The 13788-nt window shown below is 51.7% G+C and overlaps 1 protein-coding gene across 2 annotated transcripts in view; it reads left to right on the plus strand.

Annotated features, from left to right (window-relative positions):
- The first annotated feature begins 1240 nt into the window (after positions 1-1240).
- The window catches only part of NFATC2 (nuclear factor of activated T cells 2), a 142698-nt gene continuing 130150 nt past the window's right edge, over positions 1241-13788 (plus strand). For both annotated transcript variants that reach the window (XM_004430266.3, XM_004430265.3), the window contains exon 1: positions 1241-1370. In XM_004430266.3, the coding sequence (XP_004430323.1) occupies positions 1241-1370 (130 nt within the window). The remainder of the gene's footprint in view (positions 1371-13788) is intronic.

Consider the following 13788-nt stretch of genomic DNA (forward strand, 5'->3'; position numbering starts at 1 on the left):
TACAGACTTAACGCCATCAGAAGCATCAGTGAGGGGCCTGGGAATCTGTGTTTTTGACAAGCGTCCAGGTGTACTTGTTACCTGCCAAGCTCTCCAGCTGCAGTGCTCTCCTTGCTCTGCCTCCAACACACAGAGCTCCTTCTGGCTTTTGCTGTCTTTTGGTTCCCACTGCCAGAACTCTCTTCCCCCAGATCAATCAGGTTCCTCCAAATGTCGCCTTCCCAGAGATGCACTACCTGACCATGGAAGTGACTAAAGCTTCCCCAGCCCCCAGCCTTCACCCCCTGCCCGGGGTTACTTCTCTCCTGACACCCTCCAGAGAGGACCTTTGTTCCCTTATCTCCTTCAGGCCTCTCCGGGCACCAGAGCTTCCCAGGGCACAGGGTCTGGTGCATGCTGGGTCCCCTGCACCCGGCTGGTGATGGGTGGCCAACAGGTTTAGATGTCAGAGTGAGACTAGTGCTTTCAGAGTATCTGTGATTCCTCTCAGGTCCTGGGAAACTGCGTCGAGGGGCGTGCAGGTGACGGAACTGTAGGTGACACTAATGCCACAGCTGTGGGCACAGAGAGGCACTTGGAGAGACAGGTCTGCGATAGAAGGGAGTGGGTGCGCCCCCCTCGCCCCTTAGAGAAGAAAAGAGGGAAAGGCTGGTCACGCAGGGCAAAACTACCAGAGGCAGCAGCTTGCCGGCCTAGATCCTGAGTCCGGCAGGGCGCGCAGCGCTCAGCGCGGGGAGGGTGGCAGCCAGCGGCCCCCAGCGCGGCGGCGCCGAGGGCCTGGCGGTGGCCCGGGCCGGTTGCTAGGCGCGGAGCCGGGGCAGCGCGGCCGGGGCCGGCGGGCGGCCTCCTTCCTCCCGGGCGCCGGGCAGCCCCGGCCCTTGCGTCTCCCTCCCTCCCTCCCCCGGGTCCCCGGGTGGCGGCCCCGCCCCCGCCGGCCTGGCCGCCCTGTCCCCGCCTCCCCCTCCCCGGGCTGCAACAGGTGCCTCCCGGAGCAGGAAGCTCGCGCCGCCGCCGCCGCCGCTCAGCTCCCCGGGGCGCGTCCAGGACCCGCTGCGCCAGGCGCGCCATCCCCGGCCCCGGCGTGCGTCCCCACGAGGACAGCGACCCCGCCGCTCGGCCCACCTCTCCGCCGCGCTTCCGGCCACCTTCGCCGCCCCCGGCGGGGGCCCAGGAGGAAGCCGAGCCCGCCCTCGCCCTCGCCCTCGCCCCCGGCCCCGCAGCCCTCCCGCCGCTTTGCGCCATGGACGCCCCGGAGCCGCAGCCGGACCCCGACGGCGGGGACGCCCCGGGCCGCGAGCCCGGGGGCAGCCCCCAAGACGAGTTCGACTTCTCCATCCTCTTCGACTATGACTATTTGAATCCTATCGAAGGTCGGTGGAGGCTCCCCCGGGCCTGGCCCCCGAGCCCGAGCTGGGGCCGGGGCCTGCGGAGTGGGCACAGGGCCCCTCTTTGCTCCAGATGTCACACTTCCTGGGGGGCCTGGAGGGAGATGCCTCTCCCCAGGTGTGAGGGAGGGCACGAGGCGTCAGGGACTGCTGCCACCCTTAGGGGGCGGTCGGCTCCCTCTCGCCCCGTGGGGCGTCAGTTTCCAGTTACTTGTGACTTCTCCCTGAGGGTCGCCGGTGGCAAAGGAAAAGGTGGCAAGGGGCTCAGCTGGCCTCTTGCGTGCTGCTGGGTCGTCAGAGGGCCACGGAAGTGATTGATTTGACTTTGGAGGGAGGAGAGGAGGAAGCCAAAGAATGGAGTTCAGTGGGTGGTGCAGAAAGAGGGTGCAGCTGAACCTGATTATCAGGGCCTGAAGCTGATTGTCCTCCCTCCGGGCACCGCCGCGTGCGCCCCGCGTTTGTTGGGGACTTTGTGTTGAAACTAAGGGAGAGGTCGTCTGTGTCTAACGCTGGAGGGTGGTTTGACTTCGCTGTTAGGCGGCAGGCCCATTTCCTCCCTGGGTTCTGCTGCTGCGTGTTCGAATCACCCCGAGTGGATCAGTCTGAACTTTATTAAGGGATCCCGGACCTCACAGTCATCCTGGATGTGGATGGTTGTGGGGTTTGGGGGCAGGAGCTGGCGTGTGAATTCAGGAAGCCGCAGGCTGTTCCTGCCTAAATGACCTGTCACTCTGTGCCTTCAAGGGCCCTCTGCTGCTGGGGGCTGGGGACTTGGGACTTCCCCAGACTGGGCGTGAGTTCACGTGTTCAACAGGGGCCTTCGTCAGAAGGAGGAGGAGGTCGCACACTCAACCTCACTGTATTTTTCTGGTTAGCAGGTTGTCTTGGGAAAAAAACAAAAAAGCCAACCAGGCTTCCTGATTTTGACAGCCCAGCCCAGCCAATGCTTGTTGAAGCCTCAGGGGCAGGCCTGTTGGTAACTTCCAGATGCAGTTGGGGCTTGGCTGCATCCGAGTGCAGGATGGAGTTGTGCTCGCTGGTTTGTGTAGGAGGCCTTTTCACGGACGCTCAGATACTCAGGGGCTTGCCGGTTCCCAGAGATGCTGTGTTAGGCAGGTGCATGAGACATTTTAACTTTCCGTCCATCTGCATCTTCACTGGCTACCTTAGGTGAGGGGCTTGCTTTGACTTTGGGGATCCCCTTCACTTGGGTACAAAGGGAAGATGGTGATTAGTAATTATTCTGTACTTTGGCGGGAGATGGAAGTAATTAGCCAGCCAAAGAGAGGAGTCTTCTGGGGTTACAATCTGGAGGCCATCCTTTGCTTTGAAAAGATACAATTAAGAATCTGCAAGCGATCCCTCTCGCATCAGTGGTCTTTCTGTTCGTTCAGATTAAAGTCATGTTTTGCAGGAAAATAATACTTGCATCCCTCCCAGATTCACAATCAGCTCACTTTTTTTTTTTTTTTTTGCAGGGGGGAGATTTCCGGGGAAATAGTTTCCACGCCAAATCTGATGGGAGGTGCTTTTTATAGTTTTTCTTGGCAAGTGGTGCTTGGTGGCCGCCAGATGAGTGTCTAAATGACCACAATGAAAGCCCGGGAATCTGTTATGTTTTTTTTTTAAGTAAATTTTATTTTTTGGAACAGTTTTAGATTTACAGAATAGTGGTAAAGATAGTACAAAGTTCCCATATACCCAGCACCCAGTTCCCCATATCACTAACATCATACCTTAGTGTGGTACATTCGTTATAATTAATGAGCCCATATTGACGCATGATTATGAACTAAAGTCCATACTTTCTTCAGAATCAGACTGTCCTTGTTTTTATGACCGTGACAGTTTTGAGGAACACTGGTTAGGTACATTGTAGAATGTCCCTCAATTAGGGTCTTTCTGATGTTTTTCTCAAGGATAGATGGGGGTTTTGGGTTTGGGGGAGGAAGATCACGGAGGTGAAGTGGCCCTTTCCATCCCATCATGTCAAGGGTACATCCTGTCCACATGGTTTTTCACTGTTGATATTGACGTTGATCACCTGGCCGAGCTAGTATTGGTCAGGTTTCTCCACCATTGAGTTGCTTCTTTCTAACTGTGCTCTTTGGAAGGAAGTGCAGCCACGCTTAGGGGCCACGCTCTGGATCTGTAAAATAATGACTGTTTGCTGGGAAGTTGGCAGCAGAGACGTGTCACGGCTCAGGAAGAGAGGGGACGTCAAGAGCCTTGAGAGGCTAAAGCGAGCTGTTCCAGACGTGGGTCTGGCTCTGGCTTACCCAGATGTTAGCAGCGGTCCCCTCTCTCTGCTTCCGCATGGTGGAACTCCCCAAGGGCCAACACCAGCTCTTATCTTGCTGTTGGGCTTTGTCCCAGGTGACAGTACATTGATGATGTGTGTGAGGTGTTACTCTTAACTCTGGGCATGAGCTTGGCAAAAACCGAGGAAGGAAAAGTACTGCTAATGGGACAGACTTTGTCAGAACTTGGTGATGGTACTTAGGGAATTTGGGGGAAGTGGGATGCTCACTTTCTAGAACTTTAGCATGTAGCAGACGTTTATGAGCTCCTGTACTACCCCTCCAACCCTAGCAGGTGGGCACTATTGGCAACTTCATTTGACAGAGGGGGACGCTTGGGCACAGAGAGGTGAAGGAATTTGCCCAAGAAAGCAGAGCTGGTAAATGGCAGAGCTGAAATATGAACCTGAGCACTGCTGCGGAGCCTGCGTGCTGAACTGCTGTGTGAGGATCCCTCCTTCCCTCGTGTGATGAGAGACACACGTGAAGTTTGTTAGGTGCCTGGCACCATGGCAAGGCCAGAATTTAAAACATGTACCAGCAGAGTGATCTTTGGCCAGTCATTTAACCTCTCTGGACCTTTGTTTGCTCATCTGTCAAATGGCTGAAGTAATGGTACTTCACCACCTAGGATCGTTGGCCTTGAGTGGGTTAATCCATTTAAACCAATTAACACAGGGTGTGGTTTGTTACCAGCATTTTCTTAAACCCTTGATTTTGTTAGAGGTGCTGCATTAGTGTGAGCCATTATTCATTTACTCAGCCAGCCAACTATTGAGCACCCATTGAGTTAGATCCTGGGGATATAACAGGAAATGAGACCCCACCCCTGCCCTCGCTGAGCTAGGGCCTCTAATTGTGCCTCTGTTTTCTCTTGTCTAATTGCATTGACAATACCTCCAGTGGCATGTGACAGAGTGGTGGACATGGTGGGCGTCCTTGCCTTGTTCCTGACCCCAGCAGGAACCCACTCTAGTGTTGGCTTTAGGATTGAGGTGTATGTATTTAATTATGTTAAGGAAGTATCCATCCATTCCTATTTTCTTGAGAGTTTTGGTTAGGAATGGGAGTTGAATTACGTCATAGACTTTGTAGCATCTATGGGCAAATATGATTTTATTCTTCTTAGATCAATTAATATGTTGACTTATATTAATAGAGTTCCTAATATTGAAACACTCCTGGTATAAACCTCACTTAGTCACTGTGTATTATTTCCTTATTGTGATGGGGCCAACATCTGTTTGATAATATTATATTTAAGATTTCTTTTAGCAGTATCATGAGTGATATTTGTCTGTCATGTCCCTTTTGGTGTGCTATTAGGTTTAGGTTTCTTTCCTTTTCTATGATCAGGAACAGTTTATGTATTGTTAGGACTATCTGGTTTCTAAGGCTGTGATAAAATTCCCTCGTGAATCCATCTGGACCTGGTGCCTTTTTATGGGTTTGTTCATGATAACTTTCTCTATTATGTCCATGGGAATTGGTCTGTTTACACTTTCTATTTTTACTGGAGTCAGTTTTGGTAAACTGTATCTTTCTAAGAAATGATCCATTTCATCCATCTAGGTTTTCAAATTTATTTGCCTAGAGGCATGCAAAATAGACTCGTATTTTTTCTAGTGAGAAAGATAGCTAAGTACGTAGTAACAGAAGGCATGAGGACAGGGCTGTGGGGGTCCTGACCAGGGCTACCGACCCCGCCTTGGACGGGAGTGGGGTGCTGGCTGTCAGCAGACAGCTCAGAGTTTAATTCCTTTGTGCATGCTTGTGGATTCAATGGATTCTTACTTGTCCCAACTTGTAATACATTGGGAGAGGCGGATGGGGTCTGGGACTCCTTGCTCACCGCCAGAGGTGCCCGGTCTCCTCTGGACTATGTCAGGAAGTGACCTGTTGGGAGCGTTCACTCTGGTCTGCTCAGTAGGGCTGGCGCATTTCTCCTTCAATTCCTGGGAAGCTCATGCATGTGGCGCCAACTCTGACCTTTCAGAAAAGAAGACAGACTCCTGGTCATTGCTTGTAGAGTCTATTCCGGTGTTCCTTAAACTTTCTGGTCACAGCCTTTGAAACGCTGCTGAAAGCCACAAATCCCATACGGACGCACACTGTAGGAGCACATGTGCATGCATACCATGCATGCGCACATTGCACATGTGCATCCCCCCCTGCCCCCCACGTGCCTTTTATACCATTTGTCAGGTAGAGTCACAGATCCTGCTGTGGCCCGTTCCCTAATGTCGCCTGCACTTCAGCTCAGGAACACCTGCTCTCAGCCCACTCACAGGGACAATTAAAGTCTCATTCTTGCAGCACTCATTCACTGAATGCTGGTTTTGTGCCAGGCCCGGTGGGGGTATAGAGATGAATTACATGTGGTCCTGCCCTCGCCTGGCCCCCAGGCCAATGTGGGGCACAGCCTGGTAAACAAATGGGGACAAACGACGTGCTGGGATAGAGTATCAGGGTTTTTTTTTTTGGTGCTTACTAAAAATAGAGTTCTACCCTAAGCAAGCAGGTTCGCTAAACACATGTGACATTCAGAGACGTTGCCGTCTGTGTCGAGTTAAGGACAGGCCTTAATAAGCCTGCTTTGTACAAATAGTGTCTCCAGGTGCAGCTGGAGAGGTGAAATGAGGGCTGGAATTGAGTGGCGGCCTCATCAGGGAGGCCGAGGAAATAGAGAGCAAGGTGCCTTAATTATTCTTCACTATTGAACACATGTCATCCCACCTTCCAAATTAAAGGCCCTCTGTTGTTTAGGTGACCTGAGATTTTGATCAAGAGGAGAGGCTCTTAAAACCTTAAAGCAGTGTTATTCGGCTTGGCTGCCAAGGATCTGCAGCCCTGTAAGGTGATGGGGTTGCATAAATTTTGAAAAATGCAGCATCTGCAGCCAGTGGTTCTCAATCCTGGATGCACCTTAGAATCTTCCAGCTGCACCCCAGACCAATGAAGTCAGACTCTTTAGGGGTCAGTTAACTTTGCTGAGAGTCTTGCAGGTAAATAGGGCAGGCCTTGCTTGAAGCCAGGCAGCCGGGGTCCCAAGTCCCTGCCCTCAACACTACAACTTATAGCCAGAATGTCGCCAATGAGAGCAGCAGGACCCCAGATGGAGCTGCCGAGTCCAGCATTGTTGGGTCCCATGTCTGGTAGCGTGGGGTGCATTCACCCCTTCTATTTGATATTTATGTAATTATCAATTGTATGTTTACTATTGTCCGAATGGTATGATACTCATTAATAAACACGCAGCAAGAATAAAAGTAGGAAAGGACAGGATATACATGGGAGTTCTGCTGTTTTTATATTTCTTCCTACATCCCAGTGGATTGTCATGTGTGCCTCCTGGGGCGCGTGTTCCCCCAACTCCGGAGGCCATTGGCTCAGCAAGTGAGAGCACCAGGTCTGGAATCAGAAAATCCTGACCTCTGGAGGGCATTGGCTGCTTGGAGGAGAGAGTCTTCGCCTTAGCCTTTGATGAATCCTGAGCCTTAAGAGAAGGTGGGCCAGGAATGAAGAGTCTGGTCATTAGAAAGGAGCCACTGGCTGCAGGGCTTGAGTTGGCGCTGTAGCAAGTTATCTGACTTATGCATGTTCCCTTCTGACTTTAAAAACTCTCATCTGGCCACTGCCTCAGCCCCAGAGCTTGGCTGGCTGCATAAGCTTTCTCGGTTGTCCAGACTCCATGGCTGGGAGGTTCCCCTGTGGCTGCCTCTCTCAGGGAGGGAGGGCCTCTCCAGGTGTCCTGTCCTGGCCTCGTGGGACCCCCTGAGCCAGGGCCAGGAAGGAGCAGCCCTGGAAATGCAGTGTGATGGATGCCTTGTGGCTTCCCCCACAAAGGGACTTCCTCCTTCCTCCCTCCCCGGCACAGGAAGTAGCCACAGCCTCGGCAGAGCTCCGGCCAAGCTTGGCTTTCCTGGGCTGGTGTGAGGTTCGGTTTTTGCTGATTGCTCCCAAACTGAGCTCAGGGGAGAAGGCAAGACAGGACCCTGGGCTCTTCCTGGGATGGGTCCAGGGCTATCTGCTTCCCTACTTGGAGCAGAACCAACACGGTTCCCCCAAAGCAAGAGCACCTGCCTTTGTCTTTTTCCTGAACTTTTATTATGAACTTTTTCCAAAATATGGAAATGTGGAGATAATGGTATAATTAACTCCCATGTTCCCATCCCCCAGCTCCACTAATTGTCAACGTAAGGCCAATGTTATTTCATCCCCTCCCCAACATGGTCTCCACATCCCCAACCCCAATTACTTTGAATCAAATTCCAGATAGCATAATATTTTATTAATAAATAGATTATATATAGCTCTCAAAGATAAGGACTCGAGAAAAATAAAATACCATCATCAAACCTAAAAAAACCCAATAATTACTTAATTTCAAATGTCCAATGTTCAGATTTTCTGCTTGTCTCACAAGTGTCTTTTTATAGTTAATTTCTTTGAACCGAGATCCAAACCAGATCCTCACGTTGTATTTGGTTGACACGGCCATTATGTCTCTTTTGTTCTGTGGAAGTCCCCATCAGTCTGTGTTCTTGCCATTTATTTGTTGAAGAGACAAGGTCGCTTTTCCTGTGTGGTTCTGCACATTCTGGATTTTGCCAGCTGCATCTTTGTGGTGTGTTTTAACATGTTCCTCTGTCCCCCTGCATTTCCTGTAAACTGGCATTTAGATCTAAAGCCCTGTGTTTTGGACTTTTACTGCTTTGTTTCCTCTGCAGAAGAAATACATCAAAGGCAGACTGTAAGCTACAAGCAGAGAGATTGCTTTTCCTGCGTTGGCGTTTGGGATCCTCCCTCCCTCTTAATCTGACGTTTGGGGAAGGAGCATTTTCTCAACAGAGCCTGTTTTAGTTAATAAAATGTATTTCTAAAAGCCAGCCCTTCCCATGTGAATTTTAATTGAGCCACGCCTGGGCGAGCTTTCTGAAGGGAAGACAGTGATCTGCAAAGCTCAGGATGTGTGAAGGTTCTTATCAAAACAGACCTGCTTGGGCACGCCTGCACGAGGAGGAATGTGACATGAGGAGGAAAAAGCCTTTTAGTCTGAAATGCCTGCAGAAGTTATCATAGAGACTGCAGAGAGGGGCTGGTTACCTCTGTGAGCCTGAGAAGGTGGGCTGCAGGTCTGAAGTGTGCAATGGGTGACATCACCTCCGCTGCCATGAAGAAAGGGGGCAGGTCATTAATGACTGGGCTTGGCAGGGGATACTGTGCCTGCCCTGGAAATGAAACTCCTGGGGGAAAGTGTAAATAAAGGACCTGTCAGTTGATAAAGTATTAATTTTAAATCTCTGCCCCCGGCCAAGGGTTACATGGGCCCCACTCTCTTTAAGGGGGAGTTTCCACTTGGATTTCAAGTTGGCTGAAAGAAAGGTGGGAATCAGCTTTAAAGGCTGTGCCGGGGGCTGTGGGCCTCAGTAAGGGGCGAAGCTCTGTGAGATGCTGGTGTAAGGGTGAGGGGTCTTTGCTAATTTGGTTGGAGGATGTAAAGAAGGGCAGGTGACTGTCCCTCCACCGGTCACCATATTAATGGATCTAAGAGTGTGAGTGTGCTGGATCTTAGGCACTGCCACTCGTATTATCTCGTTGAGTCCTCGCTGTAACCGTGTGGGTTGAGTGGAATCAAACTCATCTAACAGATGCAAGAGCAAGGTCCACTTACATTCCATTAATGGTAATGGATCTAAGTCAACATATTAATGGATCCATTAATGGATCCACACCTTGTGTGGGCCTCTGATGGAGAGATGGGTTTACCCGTGGTGAACCCTGTTGCTGTGGGAGGATTATCTGAAGTCTATTTCTGGTTAATTCTTCCGACCAGATCTTTCCTTCTCCTTTTGGTGAGGAAGCTGCCCAAGTCCTGCTCTGTGTCATGCACTGTAGGACGAGTGTGGAGGGACTCTCTTCTCTTAGCAGTGGACCTCTGTAAATGACAAGTTTAATCTCAAATGGCTATCTTTTTAAAAACAGAGGCAGTACAGCCAGGTGACTGGGTAGATACATTATGATGTAATCACACAATGGAGTACTACACAGCAATAAAAAAAACTATGGCTGCATACAGCATGGATGAATCTCAGGCATAATGTTGAGCAAAATAAGTGACATGTACATCCTGTATGATTTTATTTATATGACGTTTAACAGCAGGCAAACCCAGTCCATGGTGAGACAAGTCAGGCTAGTGGGTCCCCCTGGGTGAGGGTTACTGGCTGGGTGGGGCCACCAGGGGACCCTCTGGTGGGATGGAAGTGTTCTATATCTTGAGTGGTGGACACACGGGTGCATACATATGTAGAAAGGCATGGGATATACATTTAAGATTTGTGCATTTTACTGCATTTAAGTGATGCCTCAGTTTGGATCCCAGCCCTGCCCCTGACTGTTTTTGTGACATTGGGTGAATCCTGCACCCCCGAGCCTCAGTTTCCCCACCTGTAACACAGAGGTGTTGATTGTACCTGCCTCCCAGGGCTGTTGTAAGCTGCAGAGAGGCACAAAGTACGTGTGAAAGCTAGTGGGTCACTGCACATCAGCTGCTCGAATGAATAAGAATAGGAAGGTCTCTGCGTTTCTTGATGGCAGGAGGCCCCATGGAATGACTTGAAACCAGCCAGAGGTGGCTCTTTCCATCGCATTTTGAGGATGGAGATGAGGCCTCACGTCTGCCAGATGCCTGGGCCTGGCCGCCCCATTTCCAAAAGCTGACCTCGAGGCATGCGTGCTGTAGATGCCATACATTTCCCTACGCCTCTCCAAAAGGAATACGTGTCAGCGTGTGGGTGCATGTGTTTTTGCAAACAGCCATGCCAGCAGCCAGCCAGTAAGGCTTGCGGCTTGCAAATTGTCCCCAGTGCTGTGTCCTGGGCACCTGGCCTCATGGCAGGCTGCCTGGGCAGCAGGACCGAGCCCTCCTTTCTGCCCCGTCTGGTGAAGGCAGACAGCCGTCTTCGCTGGGGCCCGGTCAGCAAAGAGCGTAGTGTTCAAGGTGGCTTTTTTCAGCGGCTCCACATGGACGAGACGGGATGGTAAACTGCCTCCCGTCCCTTTCTGGCGTTTCTGGACCTGACTTATCTGGATGGAATTTCTCGCCTTTCAGGCCCTGCGTCTGTATGTGTCATCTCTGAATGACGGGTGTGACAACCTGATCCTCCGTCATTATTAATACACACGATTCATTGATTGGGAATCCAGTTACTGCTCTGCGTGTGCTCGTGGGGGCAGCAGGGCCTGGGGGACTCTTTGGCAGGTTTTCTGAGTGTTTATGGCTTGAAGGCAATCTGTAGCTTTTCAAAGAAGGCCTTTCCTATGGGTGGTGCAAGCCGGCAGATGAAAAATCCATCCACTGTCCTGCTCCTTTTGGCGATTCCTCGCAGCCCCCAAGGCGTAGGAAGTTACTAGAGAAGTCGGGGTTGCGGAGGCAGGATTTGCTCCCTCCATCTTCACCCCTCTCCTCCGGCCGCATGTGTGCCAGGTTGTGGCATCCTAAGTGCTGCCATGGCAACAGACTGTGATGTCTCAAACCCAGGGCCTGGGACTCGCACCACCTCGGGGTGTGAGCTCATCGGGCGATGGGTCTATCGCCTCAGACGCGGAGGGACCGCAGCTCCGGGGCCCTGCCGCCAGCCTGAGGGGTGTCTGGCCTCCGGGCCATGCCCTGGCTCCTCTCCTCCAAGTTGCTTAAACCTGAAAGCACGGGTCCATGTTGTCCCCTCCCTCTCCCCCAAAAGGACTGACGCCTCCTGTAGGTTCCCCAGCTGGGTTTCTATTTCGGTCATTCTATTCTGCTTCCTGAAAATTCCACCCGCCCGTAGTTCTAGGCGGAGAAGATGTTCTCTTGCTGTTCCTTTTTTGAGAAGCGATCTGTTGGCTGGCGGGCTGGCACTGAACAGCTGCCTCAGGCTTGGCCCTGTGTCCCTGAGGGTGAGCAACGGGCCCGCAAGAGGCTCCGGGAGGAGAGGCGCTGGCAGAGACCACCGTGTGGCCTGAGTGTGATTTTTAACATAATCGTTGACTCAATCCTGGGGCAAATGGAGGGACTGTGAATATTCCAGAAGAAAGGAATCGGTGTCTGTAGTTGTCAGGGGCAGCCTGCCTCCTGATGGGGACCCCAGAGCAGTTCCTATTCTGGGGACACCTCATTTCCCTGTGTTGGGGGTTAAGGTGTCACCATCCAGGAAATAGCCCCTTCCGTGAGAAGCAGGATAGAGTAATGGTTATGGGGGTGGAGGGGCCAGACTCCCTGGTCTGAATCCTGCTCTGCCACTTAGAAGCTGCGTGATCTTTGGCAAGTTAGTCCTCCTCTCTGAGCCTCATTTTCCCCATTTGTAAAATGAGGAAACTGTAGCACTTGCTTCATGGGGTTCTTGTGAGACAAACATTAATATGTGTTAAATGCATACACAATGGTTCTTGGTATAAAGTAAATGGTATAGATGTGTCAGCTATTATCATTTTTGTTATTACAAGTAGCTCACTGAGTCATTAACACTTTAGTAAGATTTAGTTGATCAGCTCCCAGGTAACCCAGGGGAAAGGGTACAAAGCACGGAATGGAGGGGGTGTAGGTCCTTTACCTACACCACATGTTGTCTGAAGGCTGGCAGAAAAAGAGAATTCCCGAAGTGCTGAACAGGCCATTTGATTTTTATAAAAATTTCCTCCCTGTTTCTTTTTTTAATGCTTTTGAAGGCATTGGAGACTCATGTGTGTCATGCTTTCAAGTAGTTGTAAAATAAAGCAATGAGAGCAGAGAAAGGGTAGAATTTTCACTTAAAAGATCATTCTTTCCATAATAATAACATACCGATAGGCCCCATTTATTGTTTATTCCGTGTGTTTCGGGCTTCATGGGGATTAGGTGAACTGTCAGGTTGGTATTGTCACCAAGCTCATCACTGTGTTGTACACGGGGACTCGGAGGTCCCCTCCGTCACACAGCCGGGGGTGGTAGAGCTGGGGGTCCCCCAACACCGTGTGTTGACCGAGACCCGATCCCAGTGCAGACGCCTTGCTGCGATGGGGTGGGGGTGGTGGCCTCCCCAGCAGTCTTGTCCTGCAGTTTCTGAGAGTGGCTGAGAGCTCCCCAAATGTTCCTGGGGCCTAGATGTTGGGGTGAGCGCCCGGGAACCTTGAACGGGAGGGTGATGATAACTGGAACTTGCAGATGTCTCCTGCAGAAATGGGCTCCCTGCGAGGGCTGGCGGAGAGCAGACGTCTCCTTTCTGGATGGTTTCAGGTCTAGGGCCTGACTCACGGACTGACGCCTCCAACTGGGTGCAGCCGGGGGAGGCGCCGGAGCCCCAGCCACGGAGCGGGGCTCTCAGCCGGGGGCCACCCTGCCTCGCAGGAGAAATCCGGCAAGGCCTGGAGAAGGTGTTGGGTGTCCCCGCTGGGAGGGGGCCGGGATGCCACTGGCATCTGGTGGGTGGAGGCCAGGGATGCTGCTCCACACCCCGCATCCCCCACAGGGAAGAATTTTCCAGGCCCAAATGTCAGTGGTTCTGAGGTTGCGAGTCCCTGGCCTCGTGGCTGATGGCGCTCAGGTCCGACGCGTTCAAGCTGTGGGGCCTGGGCAAGTGAGTTCACCTCCTTGTGTCTCAGGTTCCTTGTCTGTAAAAGTGGAATGAACAGTGCCCACCTCATAGGTTGTCGTGAGGATTAAATAATTTACTACATGTCACATGCTGACAACAGTGCCTGGCGCGTAAGTTCTCAGTAAATGTTAGCTGCTTTTGCAGTTTTTATCGTTATGATTATTATTGACTGGTGACCACTATCTGTCTTCAAAAAGCTCACAGTCTAGTGAGGAGACAGACAAGTGAGTCTGTAATTGATAGACTTGATGGCGTGACTCTAGGTTCTGGGAACACAGAAGAAGAGCTGCCTGATCCAGCTTAGGGAATCAAGGAGGGCCTTCAGGAGGAGGTGGCCCAAGTGAAATCTTGATGGACAACCAGTGGCTTGCTAGGAGAAGTGAGGACAGGAGATATGGAAGGGAGTTCTGGGCAAGGGGAACAGCATGTGCAAAAGCACGGAGGCACAGGGGACCTAGAGCAGCAACCTCCGAATCCCCCATCACTGCTTCC

Source organism: Ceratotherium simum, chromosome 21 (assembly GCF_057802395.1).
Source record: "Ceratotherium simum simum isolate JZ-2026a chromosome 21, ASM5780239v1, whole genome shotgun sequence".
Taxonomy (NCBI): domain Eukaryota; kingdom Metazoa; phylum Chordata; class Mammalia; order Perissodactyla; family Rhinocerotidae; genus Ceratotherium; species Ceratotherium simum.